At 36.4% G+C, this 23,238-nt stretch overlaps 2 protein-coding genes across 2 annotated transcripts; one reads left to right on the top strand and one right to left on the bottom strand.

The window, feature by feature from the left end:
• The first annotated feature begins 8,230 nt into the window (after positions 1-8,230).
• Positions 8,231-14,399, top strand: LOC100329028 (glass transcription factor). The gene is made up of 6 exons (XM_006824160.3): positions 8,231-8,412; positions 9,887-10,062; positions 10,709-10,980; positions 11,097-11,352; positions 12,282-12,490; positions 12,952-14,399. Exons 1-6 carry the CDS (start codon positions 8,231-8,233, stop codon positions 13,162-13,164), a joined length of 1,308 nt encoding a protein of 435 aa, XP_006824223.2. The 3' UTR covers positions 13,165-14,399.
• Positions 14,400-22,162: 7,763 nt separating this feature from the next.
• LOC102810153 (14 kDa fatty acid-binding protein-like) lies at positions 22,163-22,585 on the bottom strand. Its single transcript, XM_006824165.1, has one exon. It carries the CDS (start codon positions 22,583-22,585, stop codon positions 22,163-22,165), a length of 423 nt encoding a protein of 140 aa, XP_006824228.1.
• Between the last annotated feature and the right edge of the window lie 653 nt (positions 22,586-23,238).

Here is a 23,238-nt window from a genome sequence, read left to right as displayed (position 1 = left end):
GCTTTCAGATCAGTACATGCTTGTTGTAATTCGCTTTGCAGAGAAGATGCGCTATTTAACAAAAAATAAAGTTAATCAATATTAATAACAGTTTTGATCCTAATTTGACATGTATACATAATACATAATAATGACATAATACTTTAGATTGTTGTCGACATTCTAGAAATCTCTTCCAACTCTAGATGGCGCTATTGCGCAAATAATAGTATTTTCAGTTTTTGCTACTGTTTGTTTGTTTTATATTTCGTTGCACATAAATAAATGTTAGTTGAGTCAAATGTTATCTGTATATTTGTTTTATCGCCTCGGTAGTCCAGCACAATACAAAATGGACATAAGTGAAGTTATATTTCCTATGCACGAGTACAGGGCCAAAAAACAAAGCCTAAATCTATTTTTTTTTTTTGGTTTTTGGTTTTCACTTGTCTTGATGTCTCATTACTTTGGTGTTGACTACATTAACGGACGCTAAGTATAACTACTATACTCACAGTATGTCAATTATAATTATGATTGCATATCGGTATTGTTTGGCCTAGCCTTTATAAAAGAAAGGAGCGATCTCGTTCAAGGTCTTTGTCGTTGTCTTGGTTAGTCGTCGTCAAATCACATGTATCTCCAGGCATATCCTTGAGGTTGTCGCGTAGCAACCATCTTATGCCAACATATTGTACAATAAATAAATGTTCAGGATGAGTTCATTTAACCGGACACAAACATGAAACTTTCTGACATATAAGTGAAATACGAATACGGAAATTTTCTTTCAAACAAACTTGAAGAAATATCTTGTTAACATCTTATAACAGAAAACAAATCCACATGTTCAACGTTTTTGTGAAACTAACCGTCAACATTTGGTATAAATTAGAAATGAATTTACTCGTAATGGTTAAGTATGACTAAACGTAACACAAGAATGAAATAGTTCGCTGTCCTCATGATTATTTGTTTGAAATACACATTGCACAAATGTTTCTTGTAAACACTATACATTGCACAAATGTTTCTTGTAAACACTACACATTACACAAATCTTTCTTGTAAACACACTACACATTACACAAAGGCGTCTTGTAAACACTACACAAATGTTTATTGTAAACACTACACATTGCACAAAGGCGTCTTGTAAACACTACACATTGCACAAATGTTTATTGTAAACACTACACATTGCACAAAGGCGTCTTGTAAACACTGCACAATGCACAAATGATTCTTGTAAACACTACACATTGCACAAAAGCGTCTTGTAAACACTACACATTACACAAATGGCTCGTGTAAACACTGCACATTACATAAATGCTTCTTGTAAACACTACACATTACATAAATGGCTCTTGTAAACACTACACATTACATAAATGCGTCTTGTAATCACTACACATTACATAAATGGCTCTTGTAAACACTACACATTACATAAATGGCTCTTGTAAACACTACACATTACACAAATGGCTCGTGTAAACACTGCACATTACATAAATGCTTCTTGTAAACACTACACATTACATAAATGGCTCTTGTAAACACTACACATTACATAAATGCGTCTTGTAATCACTACACATTACATAAATGGCTCTTGTAATCACTACACATTACATAAATGGCTCTTGTAAACACTGCACATTACATAAATGCGTCTTGTAAACACTACACATTACATAAATGGCTCTTGTAAACACTACACATTACATAAATGCTTCTTGTAAACACTAGACATTACATAAATGGCTCTTGTAAACACTACACATTACACAAATGGCTCTTGTAAACACTACACATTACATAAATGCGTCTTGTAATCACTACACATTGCACAAAAGCGTCTTGTAAACACTACACATTACACAAATGCTTCTTGTAAACACTACACATTACATAAAAGCTTCTTGTAAACACTACACATTACATAAATGCGTCTTGTAAACACTACACATTACACAAATGCTTCTTGTAAAGAATACACATTGCACAAATGCTTCTTGTAAACACCACACATTACAAAAATGCTTCTTGTAAACACTACACATTGCACAAATGCTTCTTGTAAATACCACACACATTGCACAAAGGCGTCTTGTAAACACTACACATTACATAAATGCGTCTTGTAATCACTACACATTGCACAAAAGCGTCTTGTAAACACTACACATTGCACAAATGCTTCTTGTAAACACTACACATTACATAAATGCGTCTTGTAAACACTACACATTGCACAAATGCGTCTTGTAAACACTACACATTACACAAATGCTTCTTGTAAACACTACACATTACATAAAAGCTTCTTGTAAACACTACACATTACATAAATGCGTCTTGTAAACACTACACATTACACAAATGCTTCTTGTAAAGAATACACATTGCACAAATGCTTCTTGTAAACACCACACATTACAAAAATGCTTCTTGTAAACACTACACATTGCACAAATGCTTCTTGTAAATACCACACACATTGCACAAAGGCGTCTTGTAAACACTACACATTACATAAATGCGTCTTGTAATCACTACACATTGCACAAAAGCGTCTTGTAAACACTACACATTGCACAAATGCTTCTTGTAAACACTACACATTACATAAATGCGTCTTGTAAACACTACACATTGCACAAATGCGTCTTGTAAACACTACACATTACACAAATGCTTCTTGTAAACACTACACATTACATAAAAGCTTCTTGTAAACACTACACATTACATAAATGCGTCTTGTAAACACTACACATTACACAAATGCTTCTTGTAAAGAATACACATTGCACAAATGCTTCTTGTAAACACCACACATTACAAAAATGCTTCTTGTAAACACTACACATTGCACAAATGCTTCTTGTAAATACCACACACATTGCACAAAGGCGTCTTGTAAACACTACACATTACATAAATGCGTCTTGTAATCACTACACATTGCACAAAAGCGTCTTGTAAACACTACACATTGCACAAATGCTTCTTGTAAACACTACACATTACATAAATGCGTCTTGTAAACACTACACATTGCACAAATGCGTCTTGTAAACACTACACATTACACAAATGCTTCTTGTAAACACTACACATTACATAAAAGCTTCTTGTAAACACTACACATTACATAAATGCGTCTTGTAAACACTACACATTACACAAATGCTTCTTGTAAAGAATACACATTGCACAAATGCTTCTTGTAAACACCACACATTACAAAAATGCTTCTTATAAACACTACACATTGCACAAATGCTTCTTGTAAATACCACACACATTGCACAAAGGCGTCTTGTAAACACTACACATTACACAAATGTTTCTTGTAAACACTACACATTACACAAATGCTTCTTGTAAACACCACACATTACAAAAATGCTTCTTGTAAATACTACACATTGCACAAATGCTTCTTGTAAACACTACACATTACACAAATGCTTCTTGTAAACACTACACATTGCACAAATATTTCTTGTAAACACTATACATTGCACAAATGATTCTTGTAAACACTACACATTACATAAATGTTTATTGTAAACACTACACACTACATAAATGCGTCTTGTAAACACTACACATTGCACAAATGCTTCTTGTAAACACTGCACAAATACTTCTTGTAAACACTACACATTGCACAAATGCTTCTTGTAAACACGACACATTGCACAAAGGCGTCTTGTAAACAAACGCATTGCGCATTGGCGTCTTGTAAACACTATACCATGTGTGTAACATACAGTGAGAAATCAAATTGTACTCACATCTTAATTTGTCATCTGCACGTTTCAAATTATTGCCGACTTGCAGGGAAAAAAAACTTTTCCCGCTCTTGGGGGCGCTGTCCGCGTTTATCTCCACTCTCGATTCACATTGGAGTGCTACAGAGTCGAACAAGCGAGCTAGATGTACTCAATTACACGTAAAGTTAACATATTATTAATTAAATCTAGTTTAAAGGTGTATGCATTCATTTCCATCCATCCATGTAGTTTCCATTTTGATTACTATTTTTCGTACATATATTTACATTCACGTACAATAGATTTCAGTTTTGTTCCTTGGAGTCAGTTGGAACTGTCAAAACACGGGTAAGACCTCAAGACGAGTCAGAAGACAGGTTACACAGTCCAAGTTGGTAAATATAATAACAACGAAAACATTTTCTAACAACTCTGCTATATATATGTGCGTTTTGACGTGTTCTTGTATCCCGACACCAACAGAAATCTTTCGCAGTGATAGATCGGTGGCGTCATTGTCATGCTAATCAACGGGAGCATTGGGTATTAGCAATTTGCTCTTTCCCCGGGAAAAACACACAATTTTGCAAAGTTTTGTAATTTTACGGCAGTAAAACAACAATTACATAATTGCCCACGTGATTCACGTATAATACATACAGTGTCTACGTCACGCAACATTCCAAGTAAATGACGTGGAGGCGTTTTTACGAATACGTTATATTTTGTCGGCACAGTAGAAAATAACATAGATGATAATGAATACAAGTAAAAATATGCGCCAACAGTAATTTATATATCCCATATATTATTATTATTATTATTATTATTTGAAAGAATAATAAAATTTAAAGTAAGTTTCAGATAATAGAATATATCATATCAACGTGCTTGTCGTGATGGGTCAAACTTGGGTGTGAATATATGAGTGAAGGAACTTATAATAGTAATACCTATCTAAATGTAACACGAGAATAGAATAGAATAGAATAGAATAGAATAGAATAGAATAGGATAGGATAGGATAGGATAGGATAGGATAGGATAGGATAGAATAGAATAGAATAGAATAGAATAGAATAGAATAGAATAGAATAGAATAGAATAGAATAGAATAGAATAGAATAGAATAGAATAGAATAGAATATCGTAAGATGAAATAAAGACAAATGAGATAAAATTAAAAAGATTAGCCACGGCTATTATCCATTTTTATTTTAAAATCTAGCTACTTGGGACCCGCTATAAATTATCTTTCTATAATGAATCGTTCAAAACTTTCTTAGTGAATTCGGGGTTGTTGTTATAGCTTATTCTTATACTCGGGTGAGCTGTCATCCGTCAAAGAAACTCGGCCTGGGTGATGTTCATCTTACCCGCTGAACTCAATTGAATATTCAAAACTCCTGACCAGACAATAATAATTGATGACAAAGCGGTAATTTGTAATGTAATAATCATTTAAGCTTTTTACTCTAATATCTTAATTGCACTTTTAGTTAATTAGCGCACTTAAACGGCATAATTAACAGGCTTTTGACTGTTTTGTTTCACATTCATTTCCCATTAGCGTCTTTGATGTGTGGATAAGATATGATTTGTGCAACTAAACAACGCACATTAAAAAGCGTTACAAACACAGTCAAGACAAAGCATTCAATTAAGCTACAACATTGACAAGGATGCACAACACCGATTAATGAAGGGGTTAAGTTATTAAGTGGACGAATCATGGGAAAATATCTCAATATTCGAATTGGATCATCGCGAACAGGAAGAAACGCAGTACTCGACGGACTATCTCGAAATTAAGATTGCGCTTTTTTTTAAATTAAATGATAAAATGATGTTGAATATGACGTTCTCTTCTCTATACCCAATCTGACAAAACGGATTGAAACCAAACATGTGCCCTGAACGTTTTCCATGCCATATTTGATCAGCGATTAAACAACCATCTGTATGGCTTCTGCGGGTCTGTGTGAGCATAGTCTTCATTTAATCACAGCCATTTTTTTCTCTCGTCGAAATAACTCAGTGAAAGTAATCATAGTAATATGACGTATGGAGTGGCGTAGAAGCCGTATACCTTATTAGTATCCGACCACACTGACTGAATGTACTAGTGGGCCTTCGTGAAAATCACGACACATTGATTAATACGCTACCTACGGTTGAAACGCCAGTGAAACTAGCCCGATTGAAAAACAACGCATTTTCAGCAAACCATCTCGTTTCGAAATAGGCATAAGGGTATAAGGGTAGAAAAATGCTATGAAGAAATCTATAGGGAGTTTAAGATATTATCTAAAGGGATTTTAAAGGGATGTTATTGAAACAGTTTGATTACCATGGGTCACACGCACTTTGTTGTTTTCAATGTTATAACAAGTTATAATCCCTTGTCCAGGCTTTGTATCCGTGCTTAATCCCTCCACCCATTGGCTTACCCGTGTTACGTAGTTGTCTTTGATCACCCAAATGCCACTTGCCTGTCAGAGAAAAAAAATTGCCCCTGATTACGTGATAAGGACACTCTTGGCTGGTTGAGATCAAAGCGGTGAGTGCGATCCAATCGGAACTGAGACCAATATCCTAAAATTAAACAATTACGGAGCTTTCCCGTGGAATTGTGCCTTGTCGAATAATCACTGCAAGAAACCTTACATTTTCCTTGATATCTGACAACTGCGTTCTAATCATGAGAATCGTGAAATGAACATCATATTATAATGTATGCATCGTTTTCCGACACGTAGCTGTACATATACAAATATGGGCAGGTAATCAGCAGCGCCACTATAAGAAGTCCCGTCTGTGTACGAGTGCATCGACTGTGTGGTTTCCGAAACTCCGCCGAGCTCTGTCAAGTTCCCTGTTCTACAATTGTTTCTTTACACTGGATTCACACTTGTTAAGGTGCATCTCATAAAACACACTTTTTGTAAGTATTCATATGTATTTAAAAGTATTATTGCCAGTGCATAGACTGCATTCAGTTTTTTCAGCGATTTATTGTGGAGCACGGGGCTTCATATTTTCACGAATGAAGTCGTCAGTCATGATACCCGGTGGGTGGAATTTGCTTGTCTTTTCGTTGTCAAGTTTATTTACCTGGGTGTTTATTTTAGATAGTGCGCTTATCAATATCGTAATGCGATTTTTTCTTGTTTAGTTGGCGCTCGATGAATTATCAATTGTACGCTAGAAGTTAACTTTGTTTAGAAATGGAATTGGATGTTTTATTTTAAGCCAAAATTGTTCAAATTCCTGTCAAAAACGGAACCGGACGCTTCATCCGGATTAGATAAACAATGTTAAATTCTGTTAATGTCTGTTCATGCTGACGTTCAATTAGTAGTATATGTCATATAATCGTTTAAGTGCGACATTCACCAGACACATCCACCGATGCTAGATTGTCATTTGCGTGAAGGTGCACAACGCTTCGTTGTAGAACTACATTATAAATATGTCTGTAAGTGTAGTTAAAATACAGATTTGTTTGTATATCACAAATATCATACATTTGTTTTGAATCGATGTAAAATAAGTTGTGATCTGGTCAAGATCAAATGCCAAATTTATGGACGCAAGACGAACAGCATGACGTGGCATGGGGCATGTTGATATGGTCGTAAATGATACCGTCAGATGCGCTTGCTTCTTCGGTGGACGTTATTACCTTTCATCGACGAAAATCCATTACATGTTTCAGCCCATCCGTGGTCATCACTTTGATGAAGAGAGAAAAAATGTCAGATTGTTTGAGGTTACATTTGATATTTTTTGAGGTTTTCTTCGAAATGCATGACATTAAAAAAGTTACCGCCGGGAAATGTCATTTGGAAACATCGGCTCAATCCATCTTTAACAGATTGAAATGTTTCAGGCCAATCAACTAATATCTACGGTAAATGAACAGAAATTCGTAATTTGCTTAAAAATCAAAACCATCATAAGCAGTAAGAACAAAACATAAGAAATGTATTGGAAAGTGATTGCTATGCTGAGTGTTATGAGGCTCGTTCGAATCTTTTTTTTTTTTTTTTAGATTCACCATGAATGCAAATTGAGTTTAAATTGTTATATTAACGCGCCGTCAACGCGTAATAGGTGCCAGGACGTACACTAATGATAGTACGCGGTCTTCCAAGCACCGTGACAATTTTACCCATCGCTGATTTCGGAATCATTTAATGATACATCTGTGATTTGATTGCATATAAACAATACTACCAGTAATATAATTTTGGATGATTTTCCAAGCTTTGAACACGAAACTTCATGTTTGTGACAAGTGATATGAACGAACTTTTTGTTGTTGTTATTCACTGTTTTGAAACGTGCTGTTTCAAATCCAGCAGTATTAGCCCGTGTTAATCGGTGTACAATTGACTTATATTGCAGTTATTGGAATCACATTGGGAATACATACAGCCTCTAGTAATCCTATCCCAATGGAGGAATATCCGTCCACTTCGTCTAACTGTGATATCTGGAAATCAACGAATGTCATTCACTTATCACAAGAAGTACCACGGTCAAGTTCATGCATGGATTGGAATACAGGTTACCCGTCCATTGAGTACGAATCCTTGCCTAATATATTCACCTTGACTTCATATTCGCCTTCATACAAGTAAGTTCATGCTCGAAAAATGTTCGCGGCGTGGCCCCTTCAAAAATCAAGCTGACACCTTTTTTGTCAGCAAAATGTGCCCCTCAAAATGCAGGAAATAGCATTTCAGAGGGTCTAGATTTCAACATTGTTCCGGGATCATGCTCGTGCAACCCCTAGTAAGGTCTCCCGTTTGGTGCAAGGGATAGTGAGCAGATCTCGCCCCCCCCCCCAATGCAAAACTTTCTGACTATGTTATGAAAATTCTCGTGTTCAACTAAAAACTTTCTCGTAAAGTTTTAATTATTATGCAAAATCATTCAGCACTCTTCAAATAAGTTTACTAAAAAAACACGCAATACCCGCATCGCCAGATAAATACGCATGCATATATTTAAAATCGATACTGAACTGTGTGTGATTTGTAAAAAATAGTACAATTTTTATAATAGTGTGTATAATTAATTGTAAATAATAATTAATTGTAATTAATTAATATCAAATAGCCAATTTCCTAGAGATATGTTAAACCACGGAGCTTTAATGGGTGACATACACACACGTTTAGTTGGCGGGTACGCGAAGGACAGCGCCAAGTGTTGTCAGTCGCATGTTTGACTTGAAATGTAATAGCGTGAGTTTTTATCAATACAAAAATGAATCACCCTCCCGTATTCCAGCGCACGCCACGCTTTAACATGTTTGGTCTTTTCGAATAGAACGCACAATGATGTATGATATTAGAAAAGACGCTCCTGGTATTTGTTTAAAATAACAATGATATGTACAACGATGTCAGATTTCATTCCGGCAACATTTGACGCATGCTGTTTTCAGTTCATTGTTACATGTTTCCATGAAAGTCTACACGTGTTTCAATTGAACAAGGGCGTTAACGCTGCTGTGTGGTGATTGGAATGAGATGGCGTTCGCGTGATAGAATCATCTATCCATCCTTACGAGACCATCACGACAATCCTTATGGCTGAGTAAACCAATCTCAAAGTTCCATCGGTTTGCCAAGAAAATGGTTACGTCGGTGGTTTGGAGTATATCTGCTGTTACTATACGACGTGCAGCCGTCGATGTCGTTGTATGTAGATGTACAGGGGACAGTGGAAAGATTATACTTTAGATGTGCATTTTGATGATCGAATAAAGTGCTGATTATAAAGATCAGAACGTCACCGATACAATAACGTCATTTCACGAATTGGTCGCATGAAACTACACATGTATGACCAATTGGTGTTAATAAAAAGAGATACGACATGTGTCAATTGCAATTTCGTGAGGCGACAGCCTTACAATTCACGTATACTAACAAGATCATCCCCTGGACGCAGTAAACTTGACTATGACACGCCAATATATTCCCAATACTTTTTCTTAACAGCGATTTATTAATTTGAAGATTGAAATTAGTCTCGATCTAGCCTTTACAAAAAAAAAAAAAAAAAAAAAAACGACCAATGCACGCTGCTGTCTTTTACAGGGACTTATCAGTTTTGAAAGAGAAACCTCCCGATGCTGTCGCAGACGTGTTGTTGTCATTGAAGAACGCTGTGGTGCGTCCAAGCAACACATTACCACCGATACACCCACAGTGTAACCCGCCGCCACCCCAGCGAACTATAATTAATACAACAAATAACACATCTGATAGTTTAGGTGAGTAGATATCACAATATAACTGTGGATCCAGCATAGCCTGCTGTATAATATTGAAAAATACTTGTGTTTGGTCGTCGATGTATGCAAGCTTTTGGATCTGCCGGGGTGTTTCATCTTTTGAAAAAGTAAATGTGTATATGGAAACAAACTTGTGTATACACGTAGTCTTGCTGGGTTTGGTTTTTCAGTTTTAAGTCCGACAAAGCTCTACATTCGGCTTCTGTGGATGAAAATAATTCTTGGAAAGCGAGAAAAAGCATTCTTCATGCATTCACAAAATCATTCTTCCTGGAGGTGGTCAACAAAAAGCATCCCAAGCTATAAACAAATTGTTATCTTAGCAAAAAACGGCATGTAACATACATGTACATAAAAATCAAAAAAATTGTCTTGTCCGTAAAAGGGTAGAAATTTTCGCATTTTGGCTGGACATGGGGTGAGATATACACGTACTAGTACCAGGCACACCCCTAACATTTTGTCAGAGGCAATTGATGCGACTTCAATATAATAGCAAACCCGAAACAGGATACCTGGTTCCGGGTGGTAAAAAAAAACAGAATAATTCTCGGGTGTTGAAATCATTCTGCACAACCTTATTCTAACACAGAAACATTTTCAAACGAACTTTCCCTTTTTTCAGGTAATATGCAACATCACCAGGAGCCGCATTATTACAATACCCAATGTCACAATCCTTACCAGAATCCCGATCATGTGTCGGACCATGGAACAACTGACGCTGCTCTCCAACGTAGCCATACACACACTCACACCCATTCCCATTCACACACTCAACATTTCCAACCAAACAACACCGTATATCATCATCATCGTCATCATCCACACCACCACCAGGCGAGCATGTCAATAGCACCACCTCAAGACACACAGCTGCAGTACGTACCCATCCAGGTATGTGCGTATATTTCAAATCACGCATTTTACGAGAATTCGTCTTTCGAGATAAAAAAAAATAGACCATAAACTTTGTCACCGTTCTAACATGTATTTTATTTATTGTTCCATAGGAACACGGCATGTTGGATAAAGGACAGCAATACAGTAATTTCCATGGTAACATGAACTACCAAGAAAGCTATAACATGGATTATTGTAACATGTATAGAAATAACCCTACACCGCCAGCAATAAAACATTACAACCATGACAACGACGAGGACGACCAGACACATGTCTACACTATGTATAATAATCAATGGAAGAAGCATAACAAGGCAGAAAAAAGAACTTACAGAACACGGTGTAGAAGTGAATATAATAAAGGTAGGAGCATTGTACATACTTACGCCTATTTATACTACATCGTGTTATGGTGCGTTGCGTGTGAACGCGACTAACACCCTATCGGCAGAAATTTTTCGGCTTTTTATGAAGATCTTCACTGGAACTGGTTCTTCAAAGTTCTGAAAACAAAAGCGTAAAGTACCCGAACCACCTGTTGATTTGAGTTGTATGCATTTTGATCCTTTTTTCTATTACAAAAATGACTGTAAGCGTACTAGTAGCACCCAACGCTATATGGAAATCACAAAAGTCATTGTTTCTATGGAAACAAGTTCGCATATCGCTTTTTAATTATTTGCTCTTTATCATTTATTTGATGGGATCTTTCGCTGAGTAAGTATGTATGTATGTTTGCGTTGTGTCACACTGTGCTAGGTTGTAGTGCGCTGCACTGCTTTACGGCATCTTGAAACACACCGGATGGTGCAGTATTGCGGTACATATATTAGTTTATCTGCAAGCATTGCAGTGACTCTCATTGTTACATTGAAGTTATGAGCTTGTTGAAAATCTTGCTCTGTGTTGTGTTGTCATTGTCCTTTGTTGTACTCTATTGCTCTACAATTGATTGGTGACCGTGGGCGTACGCGACACAATCCAAACTTGAACAGACAATTTTAGTCCAATTTTGTAGTGTGTCTCGCCTTGCCTGTAGACACCGGGCGCCGACAAAATAAACGGAAATTCATTTTAACCACTATTAATAGCCACATATTCAAATATGCCACATGCTTCGATCAACTCAAGCAGTGATCGCTCTCTCCAAAAAATAAACATCCCAAGTTTTACAACTCCGTCTCAATATTCCATATAACATACATGTGTTGAACTCATCTGTCTACCCTCCCATAATTAACGCTCCGTTGTATTTGCCTGAATAATTTCACCTCATTCATTTTCTTCTGTAGGTTCCAATCTTTGTCGATTATGTGGTAAAACATACGCTCGCCCAAGTACGTTAAAGACTCATCTGCGAACCCACTCCGGTGAGAAACCTTATCGTTGTTCAACTTGTGATAAAGCGTTCTCCCAGGCAGCCAACTTGACTGCGCATGTCCGAACTCATAGCGGCGAGAAGCCTTTCAAGTGCATGATTTGTCATCGAAGTTTTTCACAGGTGAGTCAAAGCCAAGGTCACGTTGATCAGACGGAATCCCTATCACGACAACTGTATCGGACAAATCGGAGTTCTAGTGGTGTCCTCTCAAATTGTGGATGATAATCTCACTAAGAATATGTAAAATCACAGTTTAAATAATGTTATCGCCGGTACTATCGACACTCGCTCGTTAGTATATTTTTTGTATTTTGTGCTATCATCATTATCAGATTGGACGGCCTATTGTGAAACCATTTATTTTCACTGTCATATACAATTCGTCTTTTAAGCAGAAAAACTTTATTTTACATGTTCACGTGAATTTTATTTAGTAGTTTGTACTTGTGAGCAAAAATAACGAAACCCGGTGAATAATTAATGCATTCACAGTATGACGTCACTCTATGTGCTAATAAAGATATATAAATAAATCATAACACATGTATTTTAAAATTGTGGTTTTTTACTTGTTTTTACAGAGTTCATCGGTGACAACCCACATGCGAACACATTCCGGGGAGCGACCTTATAAGTGCGCTCTATGTAAGAAAGCGTTCGCCGACAGCTCCACGCTCACCAAACATTTGCGAATACATAGCGGTGAGAAACCGTACCAATGTAAACTGTGCATGCTAAGGTTCTCACAGTCCGGTAATCTGAATAGGCATATGAGAGTCCATAGCAGTCTTTAAATCATTACGTAATTGCAGCCCGGTAATCTGAATCGGCATATGAGAGTCCATAGCAGTCTTTAAATCATTACGTAATTGCAGCCCGGTAATCTGAATCGGCATATGAGATGCCATAGCAGTCTTTAAATCATTACGTAATTGCAGCCCGGTAATCTGAATCGGCATATGAGATTCCATAGCAGTCTTTAAATCATTAAGTAATTGCAGCCCGGTAATGTGAATCGACATATGAGATTACATAGCAGTCTTTAAATCATTACGTAATTGCAGCCCGGTAATCTGAATCGGCTTATGAGATTCCATAGCAATCTTTAAATCATTACGTAATTGCATCCCGGTAATCTGAATCAGCATATGAGAGTACATAGCAGTCTTTAAACCATACGTAATTGCAGCCCGGTAATGTGAATCGGTACTTATGAGATTCCATAGCAGTCTTTAAATCATTACGTAATTGCAGCCCGGTAATCTGAATCGACATATGAGATTCCATAGCAGTCTTTAAGTAATTGCAGCCCGGTAATGTGAATCGACATATGAGATTCCATAGCAGTCTTAAAATCATTACGTAATTGCAGCCCGGTAATATGAATCGACATATGAGATTCCATAGCAGGCTTTAAATCATTATGTAACTGCAGAATAAACCGTTTTGATTTGTCGACATCTATTTGACGTTGGACGAATAGTTTTATTCAATTTATACACAATGCAATTAAAGATTAAAATCAATGACGTCATTAATTATACCCAATGACGAAGTTACAACTATATTTATGACCATTATTCTTTATTTATTATGACTTGGTTAGAAATAATTATTTAATAATTATTATATTTTTCAAATGTTTTGTTCATATTTGTTATATTTTATTGGAATATTGTCATTTGTTTGTAGATTATGATAGATATGTAATATAATTATGTTGTTATTTTGCATTATGTGTTATTTCTGAATTAATTTCAAAATGTCGATAAAGAAAATTATTTCTTTGTTTTACGTAAGTTAATTTTAAGAAATTAACGTGTTTAAAATGCTGATAAAGTATTTTATATGCTATTATTTATTGTTACTATATTGTTCATTGCCACGGTGTTACAAGAAGACATACAGAAATGTCTATAATTCAACATATAAACTGGTTTGTTGAGACTTCGTGCCCTTGTATTTATTGTCATTACCAAACCATGTTAACTGAAGTTGTTGGTTGCAATAAACAGGAAAAACAACGATATTTAGCTCCGGTTGAGTTTTGTTTTTAAAAAATAAAAACATTTAAAACATATGTGTTTCAATATCGTCATGGTATCTCCTAATATAGCTGAACCGACCATGTGGGACACTTTTGATAAATGAACATGCCTTGTAATACCGACTGGAATACGTAATCGCCTTAATGACGCGTCATTAGAACGTCATAATGGTGCTTTGTTTTGTTTTGTTTTTCTTTTGATCTTTTCCCGAAAAACACCAATGGATGTAGTAGAAACGTTTATTGAAAAAAATGTCGGGTATTCAATCTTCATTGAAACTTACAAAGCTACCACCCACTTAGCTAATTTGCATTGTCTGTGTAATGCATTGCGGTAACGCCTTAATTAGCTTTTAACGTCTCCTGCATCTGCTATGTTCATATCCACCACGTCAGTAGAGCAAAACAAATATAGTCAGTTACCCGGAGAAAAATAACTTCCAGCTTGAAACTATAAAGAGTACTAGTTAAAAAAATATCTACACTAGTTTTATTTCTCCCGCCATGCATATTATTATTTCATCTGATCGTTTTGATAAATACACGCCCGATGCTCACTTAGTAGTGTTTGTAAATACGACACTGTCCATGAGGCTACAGGCGAAGCTATTGTTTTGATTTGGCTTTTTGGCGCTACCGTGTAATCGGTTCCTACTCACGGTAGTGGGAACAACAAGTACAACCTGCATTAAGCGTGTCTATTTTGTAAGTGCTCCGCCGAGGATATACTCGTATTAATCAAGTGCCTCATAAATACCATTGACTTCATTAAACCAACATTTGGAGGGTATTTCTTTTGCCAGTTTTGGCGTCTTTGTTACGTTTAGACCGTTATTGTAACTTGACTGGAGCTGGCGCCTATACAACAACCGCCTTTACAAACTCCCGCGTAATTGAGTATACGAAGTGTTCGCGCGTTGATTAGTTACTTGTCGATATACGCTATACTACGATTGAGAGAGAAAAATGCGATAGCGTGAAAAAAACTCACTGTATCTGCTTAAAAATTGAAACAAAATTTGGACTATATCCGCGAATAGAAGGATCTATCCATATGTTGCCTAGAATGGGCTTATAATTGTAATTGGCTAGGCCATCCCATTGTTACCATGGTAATTGCGATGGTAATTGGTTGATGTTGTTGTTACTCTCAACTGGTGGCCACGTCTATTGATAACCGAACGCGTCCAAATTAATCAAAACCGGCCCTCGTTCGCTCATCGGGTAAAATGCTCCTGTTGTCGAGATTGGGTGGAGTCGCCTCGGGGCACGTCGCATAATAGGAATACAAGACTACATTGTACGTGGGACAAACAGTGGTAAACGCAATTTACTATAACCTACCCGTTTTTTTTGTTAAACACGGCACTTCTTTCTATTCGTATTCGTTCTTAATTATTCAAAACTTCCCAACTGTTTAAAAACTACTGAGTGAATTCGAAAGCAAATTGGAATGGTTAAGTCACCTGACCTTTTACATTAGTCACGTGTTAAACATCGTCCAATTAGTACTATTATCGTGAGTGCTTGTCGATGAGTGTTACTCGAAGCGATGTACGTGTAAACGGTAAGAGGACGGAAATTTGATAAAATAAGATAACAAGTAGAAATTCCATAATTTCTTCAAAAAGTGGTTCAGTATATTCGTAGTGCATATATATATTTTATTTTTAAATTACACGTTTCTGTAAATTGTACAAAATTATAATTGATTTATTCTATGGTTTTTTAAAATTTGGTTTGTGAGATGTGACGTTGTGTTCACTCATGACGATCTGCTATTTACACAAACAACTGGAATTTAGGCGAACTAAGGTTAAACACAACTAAATACTATTTTTTTTTTCTATATAGATGTTTCTGTAACTTTCCCGGTAGAATTTTTTCCTTCAAAATTCATGATTTTCTTTGTGCAAAGGACCAATACCACTTCTCCCAGACAAACAGAATCTGATCGCATGGGTATCAGTCTTTAGAATTAACAATATCCTTGCTATTTTGCTAGTGTATCATAAAACTGCGCAACTGAGAATGGGGGGACTGCGTTTTTAGTAAGGGCGAGACGATTGCACGTGGCCACGTACGCAGTGTATAATACAAATGGGAATGACATTCGATACATGTATTTCCAGGCGGCGTGGCGCTGATAAAATTGGTTTTTCGCATTGTTAATAGTAATAATTACATTCTTCCGCCGTCAAATATTTCTTTTTTAAGCTTTCTTTCGTATTTTGACGATTTTAAACGAGCTGATAACCACATTTCCTATTCGTAATTACACGTACACTACGCCTCATAACCTCTAGGGTAAGCATGTTGCCGAGTGGTCGCTCCAAGACAAACCTATTCCAATTTCAAGCCCGGGTTTAGTGACGAACACCATTTATGGTTCTAATATTATTGCTAGGCGTGTGATGGTGGCCAGGTTGGAGTAAACAAAATCAAACGGGGAATCAGACGAAGAATAGCTACCCTTATGAGAACAGACGCATTGCAATTTAATATGGAAGTTGAAGAAAGTTTAACCATAGAGGGTCTATGGTTTAACAATTGTAACATACTTGTCTATATCGGCAGTATGAATAATAAACCCCCTCCATGAAAAATATATAAAAGTATGCATATTCAATTGATATCATATTGGTACGAGTATATCGTAACTATTTCATCAAATAAAAAAACTTTAAATTTAATTCAGGAAACAGATAATTATTTTATTAGTGAAAGCCTAATTTGTACACGAGTTATTTTTTTTTATCTCGATACAATGTTGTACCAGCGATAACTGTATTAATATAAATGTTATGCTTTGGTGAACGTTTCGATTGATTGTGTTTTATAACCAACACGTTGTATTTGAATCTACACGAGAACACTGCGTATATCATTTCCTAATGAGCGAGGTAATAATTCACAAACACGATCACGGACATTGTAGACGAGTCTGTAGCACGAACAATGTGAAATGTTGAAGATCATGATTTCACTCAGACTGCTCGGACCGAACATCTTTGACGGTGTTCCCTATTTGTTTTTTTGTAAATTTGAACCGTGTATAGACAGTATAATTTTCGGCAAAAAATCGTGGGTGATTTCATTTCTTTAGAAGATCAATTAGGGCGGAGCAATCATTCTACACACACTCGAAATACGAGAACTCATGCGAATCGTAACTATGGTACTTCAGCGGACTCGGGGAAAAGGTGGGGGTTGACGAAACTCCATTATAACACGTCAAAGTATAAAACTACGCCGAAGAGTTTGAAGAGCTAACAGTGCATTAGCCACAACAAGTTAAAGCGGAATATGCTGAAGTGAAATCGTAACCATCATTGGCCTCCGCTGCCGCGGTAATTGACGATGGGCGCCATCTTTCGACTCAGAAGGAAGGAAGGAAGGAAGGAAGGAAGGAAGGAAGGAAGGAAGGAAGGAAGGAAGGAAGGACAGAAAAAATGCCGAAGTGCCATTACGATTTGGTTAATAAACGTATAGTTTATGGGAGCGTTCAACCTTGATTCAGTTTTAGGCCAAATCATTGTTGACATCGTGACCCGTAAGAGCAACATAACGCTGATAATGATTGGCTTAGGTCAATTTAGAACTACCAGAGAGTGTATTCGACGTGATGAAAGTGGAAACCGTCCCCAAAATGTAAATTGTTGTCACAACGTAGTTTACGGTTCCATCTACAACACGCAAATGAATCTTATAGGATAAAAGATTCCTCAACAAATTATACCTATTGAAATATTCATATACTTGAGTCTCTGTCTGTAACTCCCAACAACAATGTATATATTCCGTGAATATGTTAATAATGATAATGTATTACATTTCAAGGCCTCCAACCCATATACAAAGTTTGTCACGTGAGACACCGTCCCCCCGGTGCGTGAAACAATATTTAGCAAAGACTCTATAACATAGGATCTATGCATTCACAGATGGTTTCTTTTGTTGAATTATTGCATTCACATAAAAATGCATAAATACGATTCATCTGAATATTTGAGTTAGAAGTGCCTACTGGGGTGAACATTCCTGGTAGAGTTGTAAATTTTTGTCACACTAGCAGTAAATGGTACCCGTCATCTACTAGTAAGTTTAATGTTTTTCAAACTGGATACTGGCTTGCTGCCAACACAACGTTAAGGGGAAGATTAGTACGCAAAAATTGAGCATAAAACTTGATATATATTTCCAATTGTAATTGGCATACAAATATTTTTTCTGGTTCAAGTCGACTTTGGAATATTCGTAATTACGTATTTCTTCTATAAATTTTCTTTTGCTGTTTAAGTATGTCAGACACGTGTTTGTATCAAACTGTAAATACATAAGAACATCTTTATAGCATTTTTCCTGGGTATAACCAAGAAGTCGTAAGTCAAAGAAGAAAAGTATTTAAATGAAGGTTGCTTCAAGTATGTCTGTCGAAATTGAAAATATTAATTTCATGAGAAACAGATATTTTATTATGCGACCGAGAATCTAGGATACTACGGCGATTTGCCAATAGACGTAGACCTAATTCAATGACATATGGACGGTTGTTTCATAAAGTGTTAACTAATCCATCGTGTTCAACATTATATTGTCAGAATTTGGTTTCGAAAACATAACATAACAATTAACGTGAATAAATATTACTGTATTATGTGAAACCATAGGGAAAACTGTCAATTTATATTTTTTTCATGCAATCCACTATAACAATTATATAATTACGAAACATGCCCATGGATCTGAGATACGTTTTCCTATATCTAAGCTTTCAGAATATGTATAGCTACATAAATTGTTGTAAAGTGTCTATGTATAGCTGCTATAATATACACAATATATTATTCGATTCCGCAGGCATTTTTACCCCCCCCCCAATTACGGGTGAGATGAGGAAGAAAATGTCATTGCAACGTGTGTTATCCCGATAAAGTTACTTGACGGAACTAGCGACAGAAAGCTGCTTTTTTGGCCATGAGAATTTCATGAAATCTGTATTTGATGTTGACTTAGACGAATTTATATAGAGGATGTCAGTGATTTTGACCAAGTAGTTGTTTCCTGAAACTAAAAGTGTGACTATTACGTCATGTTGATGTTTCAATATACAGATATCACGCTTATATTTAGCTCCGATGTCGACAGTACGGCACAGCTGTTCATATCACTGATTGCTTTTTAGTCGTCGCCTTAAACTTTTATTTTTTTATATAAAAAAAAAACGTAGTCACATGGCTCTAATACTTACCAGGAAATCACCTCTGGTGCTTCTTTCTCGGAATTCTCCATTGCGTGACGAGAACTTCGTGTCTTTAATAAAAAAAAATATGCTTTTTCAGACTTCTTTCCCTGAACTACCAACCCGATTCAGTGACTTTTTTTTGTTAGTTTGGTGCAAAATTTTCTTTCCGAATTCTTCTTGAAACGGGCTAGCCACATTGCTTTGATAATATGCATCTCAAACTAAGCAAAGTGAAATCTAATTATGTCGTAAAAATCGAATCGAAATTTCACTCCCAACATATCTAAATTGACTGAAGTATAATATTACAAACAATATTTATCATTTATATGCCATTGTTGTGTTTTACAATGATTTAACAGATTTACAAATGAAGTCCCCTCTCCTAACATGCATTTTTGAAACAACAAACCAAGAAATTAGTTTTAAAATTTCCCCCGAAGAAATCGCCTATCGTACTGGTTGCATTTTTACGATAATTTGGCGAAAATGTGGCTTTAAACTGAAGTTTAAACGCAATTTCGGAATCAGAACCCTTAAATTTGCCAAAAAAGTTGACCTGGCAAAAGTCCCGGCTTCGTCTGTTGGCAACTTCCCTATGCCACCTGATGTAGTCAGTACATGTCAGTACATGGCAATGATCTTCGCTGTTGAAGTAAACTCTTTTGTGCAGTGAAACGGACTCATGGGTTACGCATGCCCTCTACCGGCGATACGACCCAAACAAAAGATGATGGCGCAAACTAGAAAAATGAAACAGCAACGGCAGATATAATCCAGAAAAAAAGTTGTAAAATATCGCTGAAATAGTGTCACATAATATTAAAATTAACGCAAGTATAATGGATTTGGCTTATGAACATACTGCTACGTCAGGCAGGGGAGGACGCGATGCGGTTATTTCGTGTGCAACGATCAAGTGAAAAGAGCTCCTAATTTTACACCCACAAGTGCACCAAAAGTATTTCAAATATGTCTCTTATAAGGGGTGTCTATTATTATTTTCCTTTTTTTTTTGCTTCCATAAAAGATTGTCACAGTATCTTCTATACATTCTATGGTTTAGCCCTGCAATTTGAGGGGTTTACCATTATTGAATACGAGGTGGTAAATGTGAGAAGAAAAAATCACAGAAAAACAATTCTACCGAAAAATTGACTTAAAAGGGTTTTAAAATCCACATAATTGATGACGCGAACGTTTTCCCCACAATATCATCCTCAAAATTAAGTGAAAAAACAATAACGAAAAGTTGTTCTGCTATCTTCCATCCTTATTTTCTACTGTTTCCTACTTAATGTATGAATCGCGTAACGTGTCTGTGACCATAATATTTACCCCTGATGCCGCACTTTTTTCATTCTGCTCTAGGTTAAAGGGAGGTGGTCGTTGCGCAGCGCGTGTTCGAGTTTCAGTGTAGTTTACACGTGTTGTATACGTCGCTATAAGTGCCATGTCGAACAGGATGCGGCGCGACGACCACCGCCCTTTAACCGAAAGCAGAATGCATCGGGCGAGTCCTTGACTGAGGGCGTTCGCCGTTCAGTGAAAATATATTTGAAACTGCGAGGGCGTCAAACAGTGTCGAGTGTTAATGATATATAATACTAATATGGTGTAAGTAATATGTTACGATTTAGTTTATATTTGGAGAAAGCACAACAGCGATTACCAAATATTATATATATATCATATCAATAATGTTAACTGGAGTGTCTATGATTGGTTCAACGTTGAGAATATAATGAGTCTTTGGCATGTTATTGGCTAGTGTATTGCAACTTAGAATACGCGAGAAATTCCGATCTGTCACACTAAACTAAACTAGGTTTATGTTCTTCTTATTTTAATTTATACAAATAATAATAATAATACATACTCATTAATTCCAAATCTTTCAATTAGGGTGAAATAATCTATTTTTATCTTCCATTGTGCGTCATTGTTAAAATGAACATGGCAATGACACTATGAACGATGACGACCAGTCATGTCAGCTTGCTGGGAACTAGTGTACCATTTAAAGCTACACTAATTTATAATGCAGACATAATTATCGAAATTAAAACAAAGCGAGAAAATTAATACATTTGAAATAATTGATGAAAATTAGTTTTGCACGTATATGCAATTTATGAAACCTCAGATAGCAGTAGAAACGGAAATAGAAATACCACTTTGAAAATGATATTAGTGATAACAGGCTGCCTAGAAAATGCATTATTCATACTAAGACAGAATTGCCATATGACAAACATCTACGTCAGATATTGCCACACACACGAATCGATGTCTGAACAGGTGGTCTTTGACAAGAAGATTCACTGTTCACTAAAACTCTTTTGGACGTGTAAAATAAAGTCAATAGCAACAGAAAGATGGCCAGTTCGTTCATATAACGGTTTGAAACACGTAAATTCACGTCTTCTTCATATTATTCGCCAAATAACAACACGTCCGCAACAATTGTATGCTGCCGTGTTTCTTCGTCACAATCATTCTAAACACGGTGATAATATCGTACCGCCTTTTCGTCATCGTCAACAAGAGTTGTTGTAAGTTCGTCACCCTGGACATTCCATATGGAAATAAACGTATCCTTCGGGTCCACGGCTTTCATAACTAATCTCCCTTCGTCGTCAATATACGTCAAAGATTTTCTCTTTTTACCCATCGGGTTCGTCATTTCATCAAAAGGTTGCCCGATTTTAAAAGTCGCCACGAAAGACTGCTTTTCAATATCAAATTGTATGCAGTAAACGTCCCCGTTCTGCGATATATTTATAACCGGACTTGAGCATGCAGTAATTCTAGCCACTGCCAAGGGGAGCCCCATACCTTGCATCAGTACCTCTATCAGGTCATCATCGTCAGAATCACGGTCGTGCTTCCATTTCCCAATCATCAATTGTAGAATCGACATGGTTGTGGAATGGTTGGAATTCCGTTTAATACACGCGATTGAAAGATTGTTATTGGTGACAGTGTAATCGTGGAGACCAGAATAATCGCTTAACAGACCCACAAACGCATACAAACAAACATATGGAAGCTCCAGAGTGATGGAGGCATGCACTTACGGCACATGTCGCTGGATGATCTCATTTACAGTCAGGTGTGAACAGTTTTTATAACACGTACAAATCACGATAACGTGATGGGTGAAAAATCACTCAGCTTCTTTAACTTAGAAAAACGAATCTTCATAGTGAGCCAATTTCTATTACATGTTAGAAAAACATTCTCCCAGTCAGCATTACAATTTAACGCAGTGAACACGCATTCTCATCACACTCGTCAGGAAACTACCCTACCAGGGAAATGGTTTATCCGGGTTATCTGTACTCAGTGCATATTCATAGTTAATTGCTGTAATTGTATCATGTAAACGCCAAGGAATGATGAATTCGTCACGTGTTACAGTAAAATCCCAATACGTAACTAATTGTTATTCCTTAGCAGTTGGAATCATGCATGTGTGTATGGGTGTGCTAACCAAGATCACAATTCGTCATTATGAAATCTAAGAATTGGGTCACGATATGCATAAATAATATACATGTACAAAGGTGGCAC

This window comes from Saccoglossus kowalevskii, chromosome 10 (assembly GCF_978046115.1).
Source record: "Saccoglossus kowalevskii chromosome 10, keSacKowa6.1, whole genome shotgun sequence".
NCBI lineage: Eukaryota > Metazoa > Hemichordata > Enteropneusta > Harrimaniidae > Saccoglossus > Saccoglossus kowalevskii.
This window is presented reverse-complemented; position numbering and strand designations above follow the sequence as displayed.

Excerpts from the sequence above, each read along its gene's own strand:
- LOC102810153 (XM_006824165.1), bottom strand. The coding sequence starts at position 22,585 with ATGTCGATTCTACAATTGATGATTGGGAAATGGAAGCACGACCGTGAT.
- LOC100329028 (XM_006824160.3), top strand. The coding sequence starts at position 8,231 with ATGGAGGAATATCCGTCCACTTCGTCTAACTGTGATATCTGGAAATCA. Across the intron at positions 10,981-11,096 it reads TGCAGTACGTACCCATCCAG|GAACACGGCATGTTGGATAA; the intron begins GTATGTGCGTAT and ends ATTGTTCCATAG. Across the intron at positions 11,353-12,281 it reads TAGAAGTGAATATAATAAAG|GTTCCAATCTTTGTCGATTA; the intron begins GTAGGAGCATTG and ends TTTCTTCTGTAG.